Source organism: Microcaecilia unicolor, chromosome 5 (genome assembly GCF_901765095.1).
Source record: "Microcaecilia unicolor chromosome 5, aMicUni1.1, whole genome shotgun sequence".
NCBI classification, from domain to species: domain Eukaryota; kingdom Metazoa; phylum Chordata; class Amphibia; order Gymnophiona; family Siphonopidae; genus Microcaecilia; species Microcaecilia unicolor.
The window spans coordinates 108,450,756-108,474,162 of record NC_044035.1 but is presented as its reverse complement, the minus strand read 5'-3'; the positions used below and the strand labels follow the sequence as shown (position 1 = coordinate 108,474,162).

The following is a 23,407-nucleotide window of genomic DNA, read 5'->3' as shown; positions in this document are numbered from 1 at the left end:
CTCAATGTTCCGGGAAGCCGAGTTGACTGCTTTCTTGTCACCACCATATTGCACTTTCAAGATAGAATTTTTTTTTGTCAAATAAGAAGAGAATGACACACATCCTTGCAATATATCCAGCTGCAAGCTATGCCAAAACATTTCACAGGACCCCACAGTCATTCACAAAGGAAAAATATTCAACATAAAGGAATCCTTTGCATGCTCATCTTCCAATGTGGTATACATCATTCAGTGTAAAAAATGTGACAAAGGATGCTATATTGGGGAAACAAGCCAAATGCTAAAGACAATATTTAATTTACATAGACATCACATGAAAAATGCCAGTGCCAGCCAGGATTCCACTCCCGTGGGGCAGCACATTACAAAACCAGAACACTGTACCAGTGATTTCATAGTAAGAATCCTGAAAGGTAACTTTAAAACAATACAGGAACGTAAGACCTTTGAAGTCAGAATGATTAAATATTTTGACACCCACCAGACAGGACTTGACAAAGATCTGGGTTTTCTAGCCCATTATAAACCATAAAGTTGTATTGCTCTGTTTGTCACCCTCCTCTCACCAATTCACCCCCATCCTGTTAGACTGTCACTGAAATGCTTTGATGTTTCACTTACATATACTGTGATCTACCAACACTTGCTTATTTCCGATCTGACGAAGAAGGGCAAACTTCGAAAGCAAATCAAGAAATGTATTAAGTTATGTCCAATAAAAAAGGTATCATCTTATTTTCTTTTCCATGTTTTATTTTGTTTTATTTCTATTGATTACCTTTAAAAGTGGACTAACACGGCTACCACACCTCTTTTGTCAAATAAACATTAGGAATTCTTCAAAACACTTAGAATGCTAAGCATTTTTATAAAGACTGCTAATACCAAGATCCCCAAATCTTATTTGAAGAATATCATTGCAGGGAGCTATTTCTTAAGTGGTTCCCTGTCAGGACCTCTAAATAGCGACTCTTTCAGGACTTTTACATCAATCTAAGTTGCTTGATTTTATTATGAATGCATCCTCACTGTAATTATTTGTGTTTCTTTAAAAGTACTATGATTATATCTGGTTAAAGACATTCAGTACACTCTCCTTTTTGTTTTTGGCAGCCATATTTAATATGAGCAATTTTGAAACAATTTGTCAGGTTATTTAATAATAAAAAATAATCATGTTTTAAAAAGTTTTAACATATAGGGTTTTATTTTTTGTAAGACATACCTGTATATACTCTGCCATTATGGCATGCAATATACTTTTAGCACCTCTAGTTAAAGCTCACCCTCTTCATTCTCCTCCTCCCCCCCCCCCCCCCCATATCCAGTCAATCTCTACATCTCCCAAAGACCCACCCTCCTGTAGGTACCTGGCCAATCATTTATATCTAGCAGAATGGAGCAGGAGAGATCCCCAGTCACTCTTTCCCCATGCAACTCTGGGTTAACAATGACATCTCTCAACCCTTAATAGAGAGCAGAATGACACAGCTTGTTAACCTGACCACTGTTCTGTTATTCTGGAGTTACTGACCTGTGGTATTGAGTTACAACATGTTAGTGACTCCTGTGGAAACTAAGCTGTGGCAAAATGCAACCTTAGGATACTGCTAGCCTCATCACTTACGCTGATCCTGCAAATTCAAACAATCTTGAACAATTGTCTTTATCACCTGTGGTAGCTACAAAATCTATCTCGATACAATGATACCTCGGTTTTCATTGATAATGCGTGAGATAATACAGGAGAACGCGTGGGTCACCCTTTGTTTTTGCAAAATTAGTAGCGAGGTCACGTGGGCACGCCAACAAAATCCGAGGCAACTGACAAAATCCGAGACAAAATATTCGCTGAAAAAATCAACGAAAACCGAAACCGACGATAACTGAAGTCATCGAAAACTGTGGTATTACTGTATATTGAAACAACAAATTTGACCACAGTGCTGCATGCAATGATAATGTTAAGTCTGGACTACTGTAATGCTCTGTACACTGGCCAAATCAAAAAGAGTTTGCTCCTGCTCCAATTAATTTAGAATGCTGCAACACAACTAATAAAGGCTGCACACAGCGTGACCACATCACACCCTTCCTGCAAAAACTACACTGGCTACCAGTACCATACTGAGCTAAATTTAATACTCTGATTTTCACGGTCTTCAGGCAAAATGGGACAGAGCAGTGGTGTACCAAGAGTGGGTTGGTCATGGTGGTCCGCAGGGAGTGCAGGGAGCAGCTGAGTGGCTGTTGGCTCCACTGGTTCCCTGCTCCTATTACTTCCTGTTCTGTGGCAGGGAACCGTCGGAGCTGACATCCACGGGACTGCTCCCTGCACCACCTGAGGTAAGAGCAATGCACTTGGGGAGATGGAGGTGATGCGCCGTGGGAGTGTCGTGATTCACAGGGGAGGGGGAGTGATGCACCTGTGGGGGACGCAGCGGTGATCCACCCTGGGTGGCAGCTGACCTAGGAACACACCACTGGGCCAGAGTATTTACAGAATAAGTTAGTCCTCTACACACCTTTGAGACCTCTAAAGTGCTCTCAAGAAGCAGCATCACTATTTGTACCCTCATCAAAAGAAACTGTACAATGTGATACCCGCCAACTAGCCTTCTCAGGAGTTGCTCCCACACTGGAACTTACTCCCAGAGAGATTATGTCTAACACGAGACTATCTCTACTTCAGAAAGCAGGTGAAAGCCTGACTCTTCTCCATAGCCTTTAATACATGTGGTGTCTGAATATACACTCACTCCTCACCTGGACTAGCTTGCTACACACAGTATAACTTAGACCAGTTTTTCATATCTTCTTTAACTGTACATAGAACTTGCTTTGAGTTTAGCCACCCATCTATTTATCTCAATTGACTGTGCCCTACCCATTTTGTCCCCCATCTACATATCTGCACTTGGCCCCACTGCTACATAATTAGCTGTATTGTAGGAAAAGCATTAGCATCATATCTATGTTATTCAAATGTTCTAATGTGTGCTTATTAGTTGTTTCATTGGTATCATGCTGACATAATATTATTCTTGTTTTGTACTGACATTTATTATATTTCTATTATATGGTTGTTCTGAAGTACTGTTAATTGTGTATATATCTGATACTGTTTCACGTTAGTCCTATTATTAGGCTTCAATTTGTCATTTCCAAGTTTGGTCATTGTACTATTGTTATCCTGTTAACAAAATTGTAAATACGGCCGCATTATAGAGTATGGGAAATGCCTATGTTAAAATGCATTAAACCCAGATTTTAACACATTGTAATAAAATGGCTCCTTAGTACATACCCCTACAAAACAAATACCAGTCAAATGATCTTCTACCCAAGAGCAAGGTCCTGCACTTGTGGAAAGCCTTACCATTAGAGCTGAAATCAGGTCTAAGCTATCTCCTATTTAGGAAGAAAATAAAGGCTTGTTTTGCATGCAGGTGTGCCTGTAGGGGGAGCATCAGCGGGTCATGGGTGTGTTTCCAAGCAATGCAAGCAACTTATAGAAGGTGCACCTATCTATGCCAATTTACGCCTGTCAAAAGTGAGTGTGCCTAAATTTCAACATACCAATGTGGCTGTATACTAGTATTCTTTAACAGCATTAGAGAAGTGGCGCTAAATACAACCCCATTGTGGCACTGACATCTTGGCGCTGTTATAGAATTACCCCAATGCCATTTCATGCGTGTCCTTACAGAATAGTGCATAGGTGCCCTGCTAGCACTTTTATTGGTAAGCAATATTCAGTAATTTTGGTCATGCAAAGGGTGGTTAAATGATGATGCCCTTGATATGTTCAGTTAGGCATGTCCTAAATGTCAAAGATTTTACACAGTACACCTTTGATTCTTTGCCATTTGGATTACTGCAATGCTCTCAACATTAAAACGACTTCACCTTATGCAATGCATGCTGTGAAGCTTTTGACAGATGGACATAAATGTATTCATATCACCCCTCGTCAGTTTAATCAGCACTGGCTTCTGATGAGTTAAGTTCAGCGTTCTGCATGTAACTCATTAGACTCTTTTTTAGGTATTGCTGAATATTTGGCAAGGGGACTTGTCTCTTTTGTCTCTTCACATGTCTTGTGTTCATCCCGGCATGGTTTATCTGTTCCTTCTCCTTCTAAAATCCATTTGGAGGCAACATGCCATGCAGGTTTTACATATTTGGCCTCCTCTCTATGAATGTGCTTCCTACTGATTTTCAATTAAAAGCGTCTTAACCTAAATTTAAAGTGGATCTGATAACCTGATACTTCATACATGCTTTTGACAGTAATTAGATTTCTGCCCGATTGTTTTCCTTGAGACTGGGTTAGAGTAATTTGCTCTGCTGCCTCTTGCAGCAAACCTGGGTTCCTTCTTTGGTTTTAGTACCCTTCTTTCCTTCTTTCTTGCCAAGATGTTTGTTAGCAAAAGGCAGTTAACCAAGGTATACAAAAACTTTTATTTGGTAAGAAAAGATATGGCCATGTCACTCTATTGTTTCTGTCTGAACACTGGCTTCCAGTGGCTTATTGTATTTCTTTTAAGTATCTCACCAATGTCCACCAGATTCTCCATCTGAGTCTCCTTTCTCTTCTAGCAAAGCTCTTGATTCCCTATACACCACCACAATGCCTCCATTCATCTAATCAGTGCCTCCTCGTGGTTTCTTACCACTGCCACATCTGGCTGAACTACATCAGAAACTCTTGGTTATCAGAGCCAAGCCCTCCTTTCAAAAACTTAAGGGTGTCCTCAAATCATTTATGTTTCAGCAGAAGCACTGTTGCATTTTTTTCTTTAGAACAAGAGATTGTAACTTTATGGAGAGGAAGGTGTCTATTTTTCCTGATGTTTCTAAGTGGACCCAAACAAGACGGAAGAATTTTCTTGTTTATCACCAGAACGTTTTAGTGTTAGGTGACACTTTTCAGTTGCACTATTCCAGATTTTTTTTTTTTTTTTAGCCCTCACAGTTACAATTCTTTCTTGAGGGAAAAGGGACTGTGCCAGCTTGATCTCAGAATTGTGTACTCTGTGCTTGGGGCTATAGCATGTTTGAAAGTATAAGGCTTACACTTTTGCTTAGAACCTTTTATGTTTAAGTTTTCTATCTTCTTCTAGAATTTCCCCACTTGGTCTCCTTCTCTTGTGGGCTAATGTAGTGAGCAGAAGTTTAATCTATATTTTTGATGTTTCCTCTAAAATTGATAAAGATTTTGTATTGCTTTTCCACAAAGTTTTTTTTTTCTTTATAGTTACTATTTGGAAATCTAATTAAAAACAAATAGGGTGTCCTCAAGACTTTTTTCTTTACTCGGGCCCTGTAATTCTTCCCCTAGTGTGACTTCCCTGATGTTTGTTTTACCCTGTTCTTATATGTTGTAGTCTGTCTTCCCTATCCCCCAGATATGATTATTTTTTGCAAACCACTTAGACATTATTTTATACAGATTTGCAGTATATCAAGTAATAAACTGAATTTGAACTTGAATCTGAATTTTAAGCCTGAACACATCCACACAGACTAACCCACTTGGACAAATTGCACTGGAGATACATGTTTTTCATAGATACAAACAAGCACATTGTTGGTGCTTGTGTGTGAGTGATACCTGGTGTTTCATTGGATTGCATTGTTAAATGCAATTAAACTTATTTTTTACTAATTACTTTTCCACACAGCCTCTTGTCTTGACTAATTTGAATGACACTTTTCCATTCCATTGTAGTGTACTTCAATTAACGTGAGGTGAAAACGTGTAATATAAAATCATATTCTAGCCCTCAGATCTCTCATCCTAAAGAAAAAAAAAGTATTTCCTTCAAATCTCAGGGCTAACTATACTAAGAATTTCCCAGGTGTGCTGTTTAATCTGCGGATGAAACAACAACAAAACAAAAACACAAAGGGAGTATAATTTGCAAAAGCTCATCAGAGATGCAGGCATATTTTTTTCTTTCTCTGTATTTAAGTGAACAACAAAGGAGTTACGTTATTGAATTTTGGGAGCTAAAAGAGTGCAAGTGATTCAAAGGTTTGTCCTGTGCTAAGCTACTTCAATGAAAAGGGATCAGCTCATGCATTTTGTTCTGTTAATTTTACTTGCTATCCTTTATATCTGTGCATTCTAGTCAACAGCTTCAACTCAGGCTACCCTGGCATCTTGGGGGGAGGTGAAAAAGGGGGAAAGGCATGCTTTATATATGGCAGGGAAAGCGAGACAGAGAATGGCAGACAGAGCTGCATGACATCACGAAGCAGCCACTGCAGACTGAACAGATCCAGACACGGGAGGAGGAGGAGACTTCTATCCAGTGTGTGTGTGTGTGTGTGTGTTATGTGAAAAGAAGAGAAGCAACATGTCCCAAACCAACTGCTCTGCTGACAAGGGGAAGAGGGCCCCTGCCTCTCAATTCACAGAGAATAAAGGAGCTTTGTGTCGGCCGAGGAGAAGCCTCATCCTTCCTCAGCGCGTGGAAAACTGAGAGTCCAAGAGTGGAAAAAACTGGAGAAAGAAAATAATTCAGTTTGCGAGGAATAAGTCATTCATTTGCAGGCATTCCTTTGTAGCTCTGCTCAGGAAATGACACTGTAGGCAGCTCCAAGAGCAAAAGTTTCGCTCTCTCTCTCTTTTCTTGATCGGCGTTAGGGCATTCCCTGTCCCGAGTTTTGTGACAAGTTCTGTAACTTGAGTCTTTTTCAGTGATTCTGCTGCAGGCTAGCGGAGCCGCTCACTCCTTCCCTGGAGAGCTGTATATGGAGCTGGATGATGCACATCTTTTTGGTGACTTTAGCATTCCTGAGTGAAGCTCTCACTGCAGGTAAGGACAGACGGGGGGAGTCGCGACATCTCTTTCCTTCAGGGTCGTAGGAAAAGAAAGGGGTTGGTGGGGGAACTAATGCAGTAGCTACAAGTATTTCTTTGGATTCTTTCCTTTTAGCCTAGGGAGTGAAGGATAAAAAACAGTATAATATTGCATAAGGTGATACCTTTTTATTGGAACAAACAATGCATTTGTTGGTATCTTATATTTCAAAGAACAGAGTACTTATTTTTCAGACTCTTTCGTCTCTCAGGGAGATTGGGGAGGTTGGAGGTTAAATTCCTTGCCTATGGCCTTTTGTGCCAGTGGAGGACAATTTGGACAGTGGGGGAGAATTCGTTTTCTAGAGAACGTGCTCTTCAGACTTCCTTGTATACTCGTGAAGGGGTAAAAGTGTTTTTGCTGTTCTCTAGCACTTTGTGAAAGTAGATGTAACTTTACACAAGGAACTTTGGAGGAAGGAAGGAAGGAAGAGATGCTTTAGGAGGAGCAGTATGATGAAAAAGCAGAATAAACTCTGCCTCGCCCACCCCCACCACAGTCACCAGCTCACCATTTACTATGAAAATACTTTTGGAATTTCTCATTTAGGTCAGTCCCACTAACTCTGCATCCTTTCTTTTTTTGGTGCAGTTGGCTTTTTTTTAGTTTTGTTAACTCATGTTTGGAATAAGTGCTCTACACACCCCATCTGTTTTTAATCAAATTTGGTGAAAACTCTACATACATATACTGTTAATAAACAGTTGGGAAAGTATGTTTACAATTATTTCCATGCAACAAGTTCCTTTTGTCATGCAATAAGTTCTTGTTGTCTTAATTACTTTGGGCTGATTAAAACTCTCATGTTTTTTTCCAGTTCCTTAGTTGGGGGAGGGGGTAATTTTGTTTGTTTTTGCTAAAGGACAATGAAAGAATGAAGTCAGTTGCATATAAAATTTTGTTCTCTTTTTTTATTATTTTCAACTGTTCTATTTTTATATTTCTTTAATATTTTTTCTCTCTCTCTCTTTCACACACACACACACACACACACACACACACACACACACACACACACACACACACACACACACACAGTCTTCCCATGCTCAGTCTCTGGCTTTAATCCAAATATATTATGAGCTTTATTCTACACACTTTCTCCCCTCCTCCATCCACTCTCAGAAAACTTCACTCTCTCAACTTTCCTTTTTTTCCTGATGAAGTTTGCATTGCATTCCTTCCCCAGCCTATTAATGCTTTCCCCTGAACACTTTCCCTTTCCCACTTTCTATAGAAGAGTCTTGTCTTGTGGTAACTTGAGGCCGATAATAAAAAAGTTTAGGCTCCTAACTTTGGGGTCCTTTTAATAAAGGGCATTAATCCCCAGATTCCATAGAGCGTGACTTGAATTGCTCAAGCAATTCAGGTCATATTCTGTATTATGCCTGCAATTTAAGTACCTTAACAAGCCAATGAATGCTGATAATTTGCAATTAACAAGCAATTATTGACACTAATTGGCATTTATTAGAATTTACGTGCACAACTTTCTAAGCATATTCTATAAAGTAATGCATGTAAATTCTAATGTGTGTTGCAAAAAGGGGGTGTGGCCATGGATGGGGAATGGGCACATCTTGGGAATTACCAAAAATCATGCACTCTGTTATAGAATATACCCACTCCGTGCCTAACTTACTAGCCAGCATTTACATCAAGCTTTACTTGGCATAAATTTCCACAACTAGATTTAGTCAAGTGGTCAGGCCCTAGGCATATTCTGTAAACTTTGCCTAAAGTTAGGCATAGTTTATAGAATACGCCTGGGCATATTTTTTTTCAGCACGGATTTTTATGGCACCATATATAGAATCTAGCCCTAAGCCCTTAGCGTGTGGTTAGCATGTACCACACGTTTTTGTATGTCAGTGCTTAGTAACCCATGCATTACCTATTTTTAAATAGTATTTTTAGGAAGGGGCATGTCATATGCAGAGAGTGGGCACTCCTATGTTACCCGGCAAGGTTAACGCGGGAGCGCTTAATGCTTCATAACTAGGGAACATTAGCGCACAACCTGCAAAAATAAGAAAGAAACAAAAAAAAAAGAAACAAAAAAAAAAGAAAGAAAGAAAGAAAGAAAGAAAGAAATGCCTTACAAAGTGCTGCATTAAATCTGGTCTTAGCACACAGGAAATACCCAGTTTAGAATGCGATAAACCCAGATTTTACCGCACTTTAGTAAAAGGATGCCTTTGAGAGTTAAGCCCCTACATTGACCCTTGTGAAAAATTTACTGCGGCTGAGTGTATAAGTTTATGTGCATGGGGCCCTTTTTATTAAACCAGTTTAATTTGTAGTTGCCGCTGCTTAATATGGGAATATACAGCACAGTAGCTGGAAATTTTGCACAGGGGCAAAACCAGCATTTTCTAGTTCTGGTCCCACATAAAAGTCCACATAAGCATGCAGTACCTGACTGCAGTTAACACAGGACCACTAAGCATCTCCTTATGGATTTTACCTTCTAGCATGTGACAAGTAAATATGTGGAGCCGGGAACACACCTATATTCTAGGCATGATAATTTACACCAGCTGTATGGTCATACCTAGATCACTAAAGAACGTGCAAACATTATATGATTCTGTAATCTATATGCATAAATATGGAGCTACCCATCTTCTGTCCAAACTCCGCCCATGTGAATTCCTACAACCAGACTATGCACCATCACATTAGGTGCCATTTTACAGTATAACATAGCAAGACTATTAGCAAAAATGCCAGTGTTCAAATTCTTCAAAGCGAGAGCCACTCAAGCAATACTGAAACTGCTCAGTGCTATCACCATATTTACATCTCAAGTTTAGTCAGGACATGCAGTGTCAAACTTCTTAAAAAATCTTCAAGAACTCTTTTCACATAGGAACACAGTCCTGTGACTTACCCACTTCCTCATCGGTCTTACAAATTTATTCACTTATATTTTATAGGATTTAGAAATTTTTAGTTTTGATTAAAACATCTTTACTTAACTGGCACAGAGAGACCTGCAACCAACATGAGTCATGTTTCGCCAATTAGGCTGCATCAGGGCTCATGTTGGAATGCGAGTCTCTGTGCAAGTTAAGTAAAGATGATTTATTCAAAACTTTAAAAATTTCTAAAAATGTCTAAATCCTATAAGATATAAGGGGTCCTTTTACAAAGGCGCGCTGAAACATGGCTTTTGGTAGTGTAGGCGTGGGTTTTGGGTGCGCGTCAATCTATTTTTCAGTGCGCCTGTAAAAAAGGCCTTTTTTTGCCGAAAATGGACATGCAGCAAAATCAAAATTGCCGCGTGTCCATTTTGGGTCTGAGATCTTACCACCAGCTATTGACCTAGCAGTAAAGTATCACGCGATAACTGGGCAGTAATTACCTACATGTGTCAAATGCCACTTGACATGTGGCCAATATGCGCGGCCAAAAATTTAAAAAAAGGTTTCAGACGCACGTATCGGATGCGCCAAAAATGAAATTACCGCAAGAGCCTCATGGTAGCTGGGCGGTAACTTCATTTTGGTGCACGTTGGGCGCACGTAGATGCTTACGCAGCTTAGTAAAAAGACCCTTTATTGAATAATGGGGTCTTTTACTAAAGCTGAGCTCTAGCTATTTGCAGCAGAGCCCACTTTATTCCTATGGGCCCTCCTCCAGATAACTCGAACTAAGCTTTAGTAAAAGACTCCCTAAATTTGTAAGACCGATGAGAAAGTGGGTAAGTCATAGGACTGTGCTCCTTTGTGAAATGAGTTACCACTGAGGTCTTAAAGAGTTTTTTAAGTTTCATAGTGTATGTCCTGACTAAACTTGAGATGTAAATGTGGTGATAGTGCTGAGCAGTTTCAGAATGACATGCTAGAAAATAAACAACTTTAATCTTCATTGGGAAATATTATCTGTAATGTAAAGAATTAAAACATTTTTCATTATCTTGTTTACAGATGTTTGTGAGGGCCTAAATGTAACAGTTTCTCCTGGACCAGCTGTTCAATACATGGAGGGTGCAAATGCCACCCTTTTTTGCCATGTCTCTCAAAAGAAAAGAACGGAAAACTTGTTGGCTGTTCGTTGGGTTCTTTCCTTGTCCACTGGACAGGAACTGTTAATGATAAAAATGAACAAATTTGGAGCAGTTCAATACTATGGGAACTATAGCCGCAACAAGGAAAGAGTTCACCTCTATCAAGAGAGCATGGGAGCTAGTTATAAACTATTGGTTCTTAATCTTCGGCGAACAGATCAAGGACATTATATATGCAAAGTGCAGGAAATTGGGAAGCATAAAAGCAAATGGACAGCATGGTCGAATGGTACCGCAAATACAGAAGTAAAAGGTAAGACAACATGCTTGATGTTTTTTTGTTTTTTTTTATAATGTTTTATTATGTAGTGTTTTGTTAGCTGCCAAGATTTGGATATTGTGCAGGATATAAGAACTTTAAAAATAAATAAAACATGCAATCTAGAGAGTTAGAAATTATAAAGAGTACATTTTCCTTTAATTCAGATTGCTAGGCCTCTCTTAATTGGTGAAATTAATCCATTTTATATCCACCTGGTAACAGTGAAATATAACCTGCTATAAATCAACATTTAAAAAAAAACACACAGCAATAATAATAAATGGACATGCTAAATTGTATACAAATTCCATATGATTGTACTGCTCATTCATTTAGACTTTGATTGCACCCTTTCAGTGGTAGCTCAAGGTGAGTTACATTCAGCTACACTGGGTATTTTGCTGTCTGTGGAAGGCACACAATCTAGGCTGGTTCCTGAGGCAATGGAGGTGAGCTGCCCAAGATAACAAGGAGCAGCAGTGAGGTTTGAACTGGCCACCTCTGGACATCAAGATCAGTGCTCTAACCACTGGGCCACTCCTTCTCTCCATTAGAGCTGACTCAGTTACAGAGCTAGATCTCTAGTTGACAAACCTTCCTATGGGGTGCATATTTTGTTTCTTACTCACATACAGATACTAACAAGTAATTATGTTAAAATTAAAACAGCTACATCTCTACTTAATTGCTAACCCTTCAAAAATAAAGGAAAATATCTTAAATATAAAGGAAGTATTCTGGTTAGAGTTCCCAGAAGTGACATCAGTTCAGAGTAATAAAGGTCACACAATACAAATATAAAACCACCATTGTACGAAAGCTTACAAAATGTTACTAATGCCAACGTGGTTATATTAGCATTTTCTTTGTTGAGAAGATACAATCAAATTTTTAAAAAAATGACAAGTGAAACCCAAGCATCTTTGTTATTACTAATTTTCTTCAAGCTTATTAGCTGTTGTAATCTAAAAACCTGCATTTTTGGTAAAAATGCAGCTGTGCTCAGTTCTGCTCGTTATTTTCCCATTTGACAGCATTAACCTATTTTGTCTCTTCTTAAGCATTTTTAGACTAGTACTAATTACTAATAGATATTTACTTGTATCTATTTCATTTGAAACCAATTTCAGACCATTTATCAATTCATACCCAGGTGATTGCTAAAACTGGTTCGAAATTTACCAGTGGGCGGTGGGGTTATTAAGGAGGAGGGATGATGCAGCCAGAATAAAGGAAAGGAAATTAACAGGTATGATCGAATTTCACCATATGTATAATTTTTTTTGGCCAGAATGCACTATTGTGGGTTCTATATATAAAACATAAGTAGAGACTGAGAGGTGGGAGCAGTACGGCTGGATGCAAGCACAAAAGCAATATGTAGCTTGATAAAATTCAGCCTCAAAAATGCCCCATGCTTCTGAATGTAAGCAACAAGTTAAGCATCCATGACGGTACTTAATTTTATGCATCAGGTCTAAATTTATGTTTCTTTACTTACTCTATAGATGTATATGGAGGTAGGATTATGTCACAAAAGAGAAAGAGAGCAATACTACCAAGTAATCAAAAATAGGAAAAAGCTCTCATAATAACACTGGCACAGAAAAAAGTACTTGAATCTATCCCACTAAAGATTCAGTGGAGTGTATCTGTTCTAATTTTGAAAATACAACAAGGGAAAAGCCTCAGAATTCCCCAACCTCCAGCCTATATATATACAAGGCTTCACATTGAGAGCCGTAGTGCTCTTCTAACATCGGAGGGGGTTCTCATCACAGACAGAAAAACCCTTGTGTTTCAAAAGGTAAAGGATACTAAAAGAATCCACAGAATCCAAAAAAGGGGGGAAGGGATCCATATGAAAAGAACTAATAATAACAAGTTAAACTTAACTTTTAAGCATGAAGGTATAGATAAAGAAGTGTCATGGGTTACAAACACACCGACTCAGGCCTCAGTTTTGCAAAAAATCGCTGTATCAAGGCGTGTATTTACCACAAATTTAGACACAGGTCTGTTTCCTGCTTGTTAGGTAGGATTTCAATATAAGCAACCTCAAAATCATCTGGGGAAAATTTTCAGAAGCATAGTCAGAATATACATGGGTTATTCATGTAGCTGACCACATCTGCTTTAGTGCCCCAATACAGTAGCCAAATAGTATGAAAACAAGTAGCCCTCAAAAAGGGAGAGCACAGTAGAAGCATTTGCACATGTGTCTGCATTAACAGCAGCTATATTTTGCACACACACAAATATTGTATCTAGATATATTAGTGATTGCCCTTATTTGGCACAGAGTCCAAATGGTAGTAATGCTAGACTAGCACTAGAAGTCATAGCTTGAAATTTGAACCCAGGAGGCAATTTGTGGGCAGGGGGTAGGTCCCAATAGATTACTACGGATAGCCCAGAAAGTGCAATAGAGAGTTGCATTATAGTCTTGGGGGGGGGGGGGGTAGGTTGCTCAGAGGAGAGGGGATCTGTCATTGGGGTGGGTTGTGATCAGATAGGTTGATCAGGGAATTGTGATCAGGTGGCAGTCTGTCATGGGGAGCTGTGCTCCAAGGGGAGGCTGCCATTGAGGGGCCTGCGATTGGGTGAGAATTCTGCCATTGGTGGCATTGCCATTGAGTGATGGAACTATCATAAGGGTGCCAATGTTTTAGTGGGGAGGGGTGTATTGAGATCAGGACATGAATGGAGGGGTGGCTTTGGTTTTTTTTTGGTTAGCAATGGGGCTCATGTTACATGCATTTAACATAGGTCCATGCAGTAAGCATGTGCTGTGTGCTAAATTCATGGCATTTCCTGTTCATCCTCTCAACAGCATATAGTCTTTGCATTTACCACACATTAGGTTTTGTTCCTAAAGTATGGTAACTGTGGAGGAGTATCCTAGTGGTTGGTGCAGCAGCCTGAGAACCTGGGGAACTGGGCTCAGTTCCCAGTGCAACTCCTTGTGACTCTGGGCAAGTCACTTAACCCTCTGTTGCCCCAAGTACAAAATAAGTGGCTCTATATAATATGTAAACTACTTTGATTGTAACCGCAGAAAGGCTGTATATCAAGTCCCCCCTTCCCTAAAAAAAAAACTACACTTTAGTAAGCAGGCCCCATTATTTCATTTGCTATTTAAATGTCAATCCCCAAAGTCAAAAACCTACTGTACCCACATATAGGTTGCACCTGCAGACATACGTGCTATTATAATGATGTACAGATGGGTACAGTAGGCTTTTGGTGGGTTCTGGAGGACTCACCATACAATATAAGAGGGTAACGATGAGATGTGTACCTTTGATGTGAAGTCCACTGCAGTGCCCCCCTCTTTGCTGGGATGTCTGTGTGGCCAGTCTACTAAGAATGCTGCCCCCATCCCTTATGTCCCAATAGCTTGTTTTTGTGTGTTTTTCCCTTGGACCTTTTTTTTTTTTTTTTTAATGAAAAGAAAAATACTCTGAGCACTAAACATCTACAAAACATCTAGGAAATGGCCATTTTTGAAACAAAAAGGAACATTTTTCTGGTTCAAAAATCGCTATGTTCACCACTTGATTTTCGGACATTTTCAGCAAAATGTCCAAAATCAGATTTAGGTGTCATATCGAAAATGCCCCTTTATACTGATCATCTTACTCTTATCTACTTGCTTGTTGACACCGTCAACAAATTCTAATAGATTAGTAAGGCATAACCTCCTTTTGCTAAATTCATGCCAGTTCTTCAACCTTAAGCCACGGTTACCCATGTGACTATTAGTGTTGTTCTTTATATAGCTTCCACCATTTTACACAATACTGACATCAGGCTCATGGGTTTCTAGTTAGTTGGATTTCTCCAGATACATATTTGAAAATTAACATTATAGTGGCAACCTTCCAGTCCTTGATGCAGAAGTAGATTTGAATGGTAGGTTAGAAATTACTCGTACTAGGTCTGCATTTTTATGTTTGAGTTTATTGCAGAATTCTGAGGTGAACTCCACTAGAACCCATTGATTTGTCTCTATTCATTAATGGCCCAACAGACTCTCTCACAGGTTTTGTGTTTTTGATATACAGTGCAATCCACTTAAATGCAAGGGTCTGGGACCAAAGAAATACATGCAGTTAACCAGAGCATGCAATTAACCGTTGTGACCTAAAGAAGCTGGACATCTGATAAACATATGTACAGTACTGTTTATTATACGTACAGTATATAGTCTCCGTTAACTAACGGTATACAGTCTCCGTTAACTGACGTTAGGCTTACTTGAAGTAATCAGTCATAGTCCTCTGTACACTCTTGTGTCTGTGAGTTCCATAGACTACGTCTGCCAGATAGTAAAAACTGTCATAGCACTGACATCCAGTGGCCTCCAGATAGGCCCGCATGGTGTTGAGACTCTCCAGTGCTCTTGCAAAAGTGACAGGAGGTTGTTGAATTTTGTCAGCATGTGCCTCGCTGCTCATTTCATCATCTGTTTCATCATCAGCCGTTGCCTGCGTGTAGGCACATATCTGGACATCAGTGCTGTCGTCAGCTGTTTGTAGATCGTAATCAACAGCTACGTAGTGATAAAACTCCTCTTCAGTAACATCGGCTGGGATGTCAATAGCCTGTTCATCTGACACGTTTGCAACAGCTGCATCGGTTTCGTCCCTCTCCACATCCTTAACAAAGCTTGCCCGCTTGTAGCAGTTCACAATGGTTGCCTGTGTAACGTGATTCCAGACATCTTTCTGCGTATGTAGGGAATCCAACAGTGATAGATTACGAGTCAGTTCAACAGCACGTTTATCCTTGCCAGACGACGATAATGTTGTTTGAAATTGGCTATTATGCCCTGATCCATAGGTTGGATCAGAGAGGTAGTGTTTGGTGGCAGGAAGACCACCTTGACGTTAGACAGCTTGACATCATCACTGTGTGCAGCACAATTATCACAAAGCAACAAAATCTGATGCTTTTGTGCCCGCATTCTACTGTCTAACTTCTTTAGCCACTGCTTCCAATTTCCCCAGTCATCCATGAATTTGCATTAGCCTCGTATGACACAGGAAGACGCTTAACATTCTTGAAGCAGTGGGGCTGTTTGCTGTTTCCAATGACAAGTGGTTCCAACTTCTCACTCCCATCCATATTGCAGCAAAGGAGGATCGTCAGTCGGTCCTTCGACGTTTTACTTCCTGTAGTTTTGGTTTGTTTGAATGCAAGTGTCCCATCAGGAATTGCTCACCTGTAGAGACCATTTTCATCAGCACTGAAAATGTCACGAGGTGCAAACTCGTTCAAGATGGTAGGAAGAACTGAAACAACCCAGTTTTCAGCACGAAAGACATCAGCGTCTTGTTTTTCACCATGCTGTTTCTTGAATTTTATGTTGTTCCTCTCCTTTCATCTTTCCAACCATCCAACAGTGGCTTTGAATTCAGTTTGTCCAAGACTTTCAGCTAGCTGATTAGCTTTCTCCATAAACAGTGGACCACTGACAGGAAACTGCCGCCCGTTTATGTTTCCGGTGTGCATTTGTATTGTTTTGCCTGTCTTCCAGAAGCTGGTCTTTCTGCTTCAAGATACATGAAATTTGACTGGGATTGACACCATATTCTTTAGCAATAGATGCTTGACTTTGTTTGTTTTCTAATTTTTTAAGAACTTCTATTCGTTCAGCCAGTGTAAAAGTCTTACAGTTGCACGACGACTATGACTCCAGTGTACACTCTAACAACATTCTTTCGCTTCTTCTGCCTGTGGCAGTTAAAGGGGCGGCAAATTTGAAATATCATTGGTTGTCACGCGCCAATCGGCTTCCATATTCCGTGCACACACTTAAGCGGAGTCCTTTCTGCAGAGGAACGGTATTAAACCATGCATATAAGCGAATCTTGCACTTATCAGTGGTGTGTGAAACCGAAGTTTGTCCCCATAGAAATTGATGGTGCCAAAAACGGGACCGAAGTACGGCATACAGTTAAACAGAGCATGCGCTTATCAAATGTGCACTTAAATGGAGTGCACTGTACTTAAAAAAATGTATCATTAGCCTTTGTTTCTTGGTAGGTCTCTTCTTAAGTTCTCTCTTGGCCTGCTTAAATAACATTTTTCATCTAAGTTGGGTGGAGGAGTAGCCTAATGGTTAGAACAGTAGACTGAGAACCAATAGAACCCAGTTCAAATCCTTCTGCAGCTCCTTGTGGTCTTAGACAAGTCACTTAGGGATCCTATTACAAAAGTGCAATAGAAAGTAGCCTTAGTGCTGCCTTACTAAATTTCCACACGCTAAGACCATTTTTACTGCTGCCAGAAAATGGCCAGTTTTCCATTTTCTGAATTAATGGCCACACAATAATGTTACTACATTGTAGAACAAGGCAGTATATTTACAATGGGATGCAATAAATCCAATCACAAATTCTATCTCACCATCAAAAAATGTCTGTTATAAGTTTTGAGAACCTCAGTGGTGTAACATGCCATCTAACTTTTACTGCTGCAAGACTTTACAACACCAACCTTGTCATTGGTTCTCAATTTTATAAATTCCTTTCAGTACTATTTTTATAAGCTTTTATATATATATATCTATAATTTAATACTCATCTTAAAAATGTACATATAATGTCAGACGGGGGACTCAGCGTTGAGTGTTTGGGAGCACTGCCATAGCCAGATGTTGGGGGGGGGGGGTCATTGTGCTATCAGTCTGCATCACACTACATAAAGTGCTTGAAAACATGAGAGCACCTTCACTATAAGACACTGCATGTAGCATAGTGCTCCTGCGGTAACCCTCTGTCCTGTGTGATAAATGCAGGGCAAATGTTGACCACACCCCCTGCATTTATTGCACAGCCTTTGCACTTATCGCACAGGAAGTTTTTAACAGAATTTAGTGAAAGGGCCCATTAATTTATTTCTTAGGGCTAACAGACATGCTTGTGGGCATGTCTGGATGAAGTAGTAATTGAAATGTCTATGGTAGCTCTCTGTGATAGGGTTTATAGAACTCTGCCCCTCACCCTTAAGAACATTTCATAGTCAGCCTGAGTCACCTTAAGAGTACTACTCCTGCCTGGGAGGAAGTGAGCCAGGAGGAAGGGTGGAGCCTAGACCAGGAAGTATATAAGATAGGGCCTGACTAAGGATAAAGAGGCCCAGACAGAAGAAGGAGTCAAAGCCCTAGGGTACGCCACCACAACCTATGATTAAGAATTGTGACCTGGCTGAGGTAAGCTGCTTTTGCTTCTTGTTTGAAACTGATAAGCCTTGCTCTGGGGTCTGGCTAGAGTCAGACCCTAGTATTCAGAAATGAACTGAGAAAGACTTACAGGCTGTGTTTGGAGTGGGGCCGCCCTACCAGCCACATACTGTGTTCAGGACATGCCAGCCTAAGGTCTGCTTAAGGCTGTTTATTGAACTGCAGAGGTGTTTTTCCCTGTGTTCCTGGACCTGTGATGTTAACAGGCCTCAGGATCCAATTACATAAACATTTGTTTTCATTTATATCCCTTTGTCTGGCTGTGTTATTTCAGAGGCCCACCCCCAATCCTCACTCGAGTTATCAAACTCCTCTTTTTGCATGTTTCAAAGATGGCTCTTTAGCATTTCCTTAATATCTTTTATGATGTACAACATATCTTGTGAATATGCCCTTATGTTTTATGACAGTTGCTTCTCAACCAAACCTGAATATTTTGTATTTTTTGGCTTCTGGAGGCTAGAATTAATTAAGGTGAAATGAGTCCATAATATATTAGTCAATTGAATTGTATTCCCTTTCTGACTGGAGAACTGTTTTAAAGCTACTTTCAACAACACCCTGATTATCAATTTTTGCATTTCACTTGCAGACCTGTTGACTCATTATATATATTTGATTTATGTACTTTATTTTTTAATTAAGCAATAACACTAATGTTCAGTAAATCTCATTCCTAATTATGTTTGTTATGCTTGTGAAGACAAAGGTGTCATTTAGTTAATTTATGTCAGCAAGATATAAACCATATACTCCCTAGTTACTACCTTTACAGAACAAATTATTTTGTTTCTAGTAACTTTTTGGGCCACAAAATTTTTTTTAAACCACAGCACTACAGTGAGAGAGCCATTTTTGAATAATACCAAGAACAGTAGGTCAAAGGTCACACATTATCTCTTGCTACCCATCATCCAAGTTTATTATTCATTGCTTAAAGCATTTCATGTATATTTCATTCATATATTATGGTATAAAAAGAAAAGGAATTTGCTATATAACATCTATGCAGGAACATTTTCTATTCTGAGGCTATAATCACTCTTCATAACTGAAATCTTGCTCACTATTCAAATATTTCATTCTATCCACTGCCTACACCTGTTGCATTTTATAATGTTATGCAGCTCACTTTATCTAGAAATATCTTTTGTAACATAATGGAAGGTATTAATTTTTCACTGTATCTGCTCATTCAGGGGTCCTTTTACTAAGGTGCGCTGAAAAATGGGCTGTGGTAGTGTAGGTGCGGGTTTTGGGTGCGCACAGATCCATTTTCAGCGTGCCTGCAAAAAATGTCATTTTAAAATTTTTGCTGAAAATGGATGTGCGGCAGAATAAAAATTGATACGCGTCCATTTTGGGTCTGAGACCTTACCACCAGCCATTGACTTAGCGGTAAGGTCTCTCGTGTTATCCTTGTGTTAATTGCCTACGTGCGTCAAGTCAGTTACTGCCCGATTTTCGCCGCACGCCAGAAAATAAAATATATTTTCTGGTGCGTGTAGCAGATGCTCATATAAAATTAAATTACTGCACGGGCCACATGGTAACTCCGAATTGGCGCATGTTGGGGGTGCGTAGGCGCCTACACAGCTTAGTAAAAGGGCCCCTGAGTGATGCCAATGCCTTAATATCTGTGAAAAGTGCTTTTGCTCAAAACTCATTTATATGTTAGGATGTCAACACAGGTAATTTTGGTAGCAGAAGTGTGAACTTGATAATATTATTTGGATGTTGCCTTCCTTGTTCATCGTTAAATCTAAGAAACATTCAGCCTAGTTACGCATGGAACAAGGGAACCTTTCTCTAAGATATAGGTGTAACAAATGATGAAACGTCTTGAACCAACAGCAGTCCTATTAGAACTTATTATCTAACAAGGTTAATAAGAATCAAAGAGGACAGAGACAAGTGTAAACATATTTAGGCTGCAACTACTGGATGGAATGTGTGCAGTCTTATTTGTATGGGGAATTTAACTAGGACCTCATGATTAGTATTGCTGATCGTGTGAAAAGTGCCATAGATCTGTAATTTCCCAAGGTTGATACAACTTTATTTAAAATCTCATACAGAAGATGGTACGTTTAGCATTGCAATGCCCTTTAAAGTATACAAAAAAATTAATTGTGTACTAGATAAGACAGTAAATTGATTCCTAATGAATCATTATTACTGTTTGCAGTACTCAGTTTTCACTTAGGCTACCCATCGAAGAAAGCCTGGTTAACCCTGTTCAGCTTCTGAGGTCTGTAGAATAAACAGCAGACCAACAAACGCTGGAAGTTGTGGCAAGAGCTTTAATTCAACTCAAAATATTTACGCCTGACATGGCCACATTTCGCCAAAGGCTGTATCAAAGACAAAACTAGAGAGGCACAGTCAAATACACACTTCTCTCAAGTGTAACACTCAAGGGGAATAAGTCCAGGCTGGAGTTTCTCCTAAAGATTTGATGGAGGACTCATTCCCCTTGAGTGTTACACTTGAGAGAACTGTGTATTTGACTGTGCCTTTCTAGTTTTGCCTCTGACGCAGTCTTTGGTGAAATGTGGCCACGTCAGGCATAGGTATTTTGGGTTGAATTAAAGTTGTTGCTACAACTTCCTATGTGTGTCAGTCTGCTGCTTGTTCTGCTGTGCTTGTATTGCAGATCTTCTGTCTCTCTTGTCTTTCTCAGCTTCTAAGACCTTACACGATCAAACCCCAAAGTGGTACAAATGAAGGAAGGGGGATGGAATTAGGTTTTCTTTAATATAATCAAACTATATTACAGGGAGGATGACTTTGTATGGGTCATATAGGTGGCAAAATGGACTTTGGAGGGTTTTTTAAACACTGACTGACACAGGCAGAATTAGCCCCTGATATTCAATGCTGGGCCACATCTGGCCACCGGCATTAGATATCCGGGGCTAATTCCTTAGGTGCTAGCCATGGAGCTTATGTGAGCCCCAGCTGATATTCAGCCAGGACCCACATAAGATATTCATGTGAGTCCCAGCTGAATATCGGTCAGGACCCACATAAGTAGACTTTCCCCTTTCCAATGCCTGCTCTCCTCCCACCCCCTTGTAAGCAAAGGAAGACATCCTCCTAACTCCCCCACCCCCACCACGCTGGAAATGCAAGCCATCCACTAATGGTAGCATACTTACCTGCATATTTGCCTGGTGGTCCAGGGAGGAAATAAGCAAGAGCTATGACCACTTGCTCCTGCGTATTGGAGCAGCCTCCTTAAAATGGCTGCGGTGACCTCTCAGTACTTTAAAGCAGTAAATTAGCTTCTGAGGCTGACCTCCCCAGGAGGGGGTGAGCACACAACATGACAGCAGGATGTGTGAGTCCCTAGGTCTCCCTGGGGAAGTTGGAAGGGAGGGAGGAGTGGATAGCCACAACTAAAGGGTACCTGGGTGAAGGGAGCCAATGGGCACTGGGGGATGGAGGAGCTGGAACGAAGCCAATGGTGGGCTTTAAGAATAGACATATGCCAATAAGTCAGCCTTTCTTGTATGCCTGCCACTGGTGCTGAGCATAAATGGGGGGGGGGGGGGGGGCTGATCCAGTTTTAAATGTAGCCATATACACAGCATTTCCTGTAATAATTATTTATAAAACCTCTGCCATTCACTTATGATGATGTATTGCTAGGGTGGCACATTCAAGCGCTTATACGGCAAAGGCATGCTTCCCTATGCACAACTAAGGTAAACAAGGTACCTAAATTTTGAGTTCAGGTGTCCAAGGTTGGGGCCATCACTCACTTTCATGGCAGGGGTGGGGCCTTTGTAGTCAATAACAAGATAGAATGGAGGGAGGTCAGCCAATCACAGTTCACGTCGCTGGATTTATCCTCTTTACCCATAGAGCAAACGGTGATCAATTTAAGAATTTTCAAGGGGAGGTTCGGCCCACTCTTTGTCCCATAGTGGGTTTGGAGGGCAGTGTACGCATGCTGACAGTTATCACCCGGTTAACGCTCACCGCTAAGTCAATGGGTGGTTGTAAGGTCTCTGGGCCAAAACAGACGCACGCCAAGTTTTATTTTGCCGCACGTCCATTTTTGGCCCAAAAAAAGGCCTTTTTTGCAAGTGCGCTAAAAAATGGACCTGTGCATGTCCAATACACATGTCAACACTAGCGCAGGCCATTTTTCAGCGCACCTTAGTAAAAGGACCCTTAAATCGCTTGATATAGCTGGCTATCCGTGGATATTCAAGTGCTGGCCAACTAAGCTTAGCAGCCAAATGGAAACACTTAAATAGCAGTCCTAGTTGTGGCCACTATAAACCTAACCAGCCAGCATTGAGTATTCACTAAGTCTGAGCAGGACAAAAAACCTGGATATTTAATACTGTTCACCAGAAACAGCTCAGCACTGAATATCCGGGGTCAGCGCCGATCGCAGCTCTTATGCGGGATGCCTCCCGCAGTCCGAATATTGGGTCCATAGTTTATATATTTGGTTTAGGACTGCTGAATAATGAGGCCTAAATTAAACGGAAAGCAGCAGCAGTGCCAACCAGATTATGGTGGCAATTCTATAAACTGGGCAGCAATAGACAAAAGCACACACACACACACACACACAAAAGATGGAAGAAACCCTCACAAAATCTCTGAGAAACCACAGCGTTTGAGCTATCAACACTCCTTTGTTGTGATTTGAATTGCAGCTAATAGAAGCTCTCTAGTAAACCTGTGTCACATAATCATTGGATTATACGATTCCTGACACAGGCAGCATCATCGCCGAAACACAGCTGTGTCGAGTCTTTATCCTTCATGCCACTATCATTTGTAATCGAGTTATTATATTTGTGTTTCATCTCTTATTGGACATATTAAAGGACATTTTAAACACAAGGTTCTTTTTATAATTTCTTTTGTTTTGCCCTCACTACTCTGTGGCTTCTCGTCAATCTTAACACACCAAGAACATGCAC

General features: G+C 40.2%; 1 protein-coding gene across 1 annotated transcript in view; it reads left to right on the top strand.

Annotated features, from left to right (window-relative positions):
• Positions 1 to 6,164: 6,164 nt before the first annotated feature.
• VSTM4 (V-set and transmembrane domain containing 4) overlaps positions 6,165 to 23,407 on the top strand; it is an 83,280-nt gene continuing 66,037 nt past the window's right edge. Inside the window, exons 1-2 of the mRNA XM_030204855.1 lie at positions 6,165 to 6,830; positions 10,808 to 11,200. Coding sequence (XP_030060715.1) covers positions 6,776 to 6,830; positions 10,808 to 11,200 — 448 coding nt within the window. The 5' untranslated portion in view covers positions 6,165 to 6,775. The remainder of the gene's footprint in view (positions 6,831 to 10,807; positions 11,201 to 23,407) is intronic.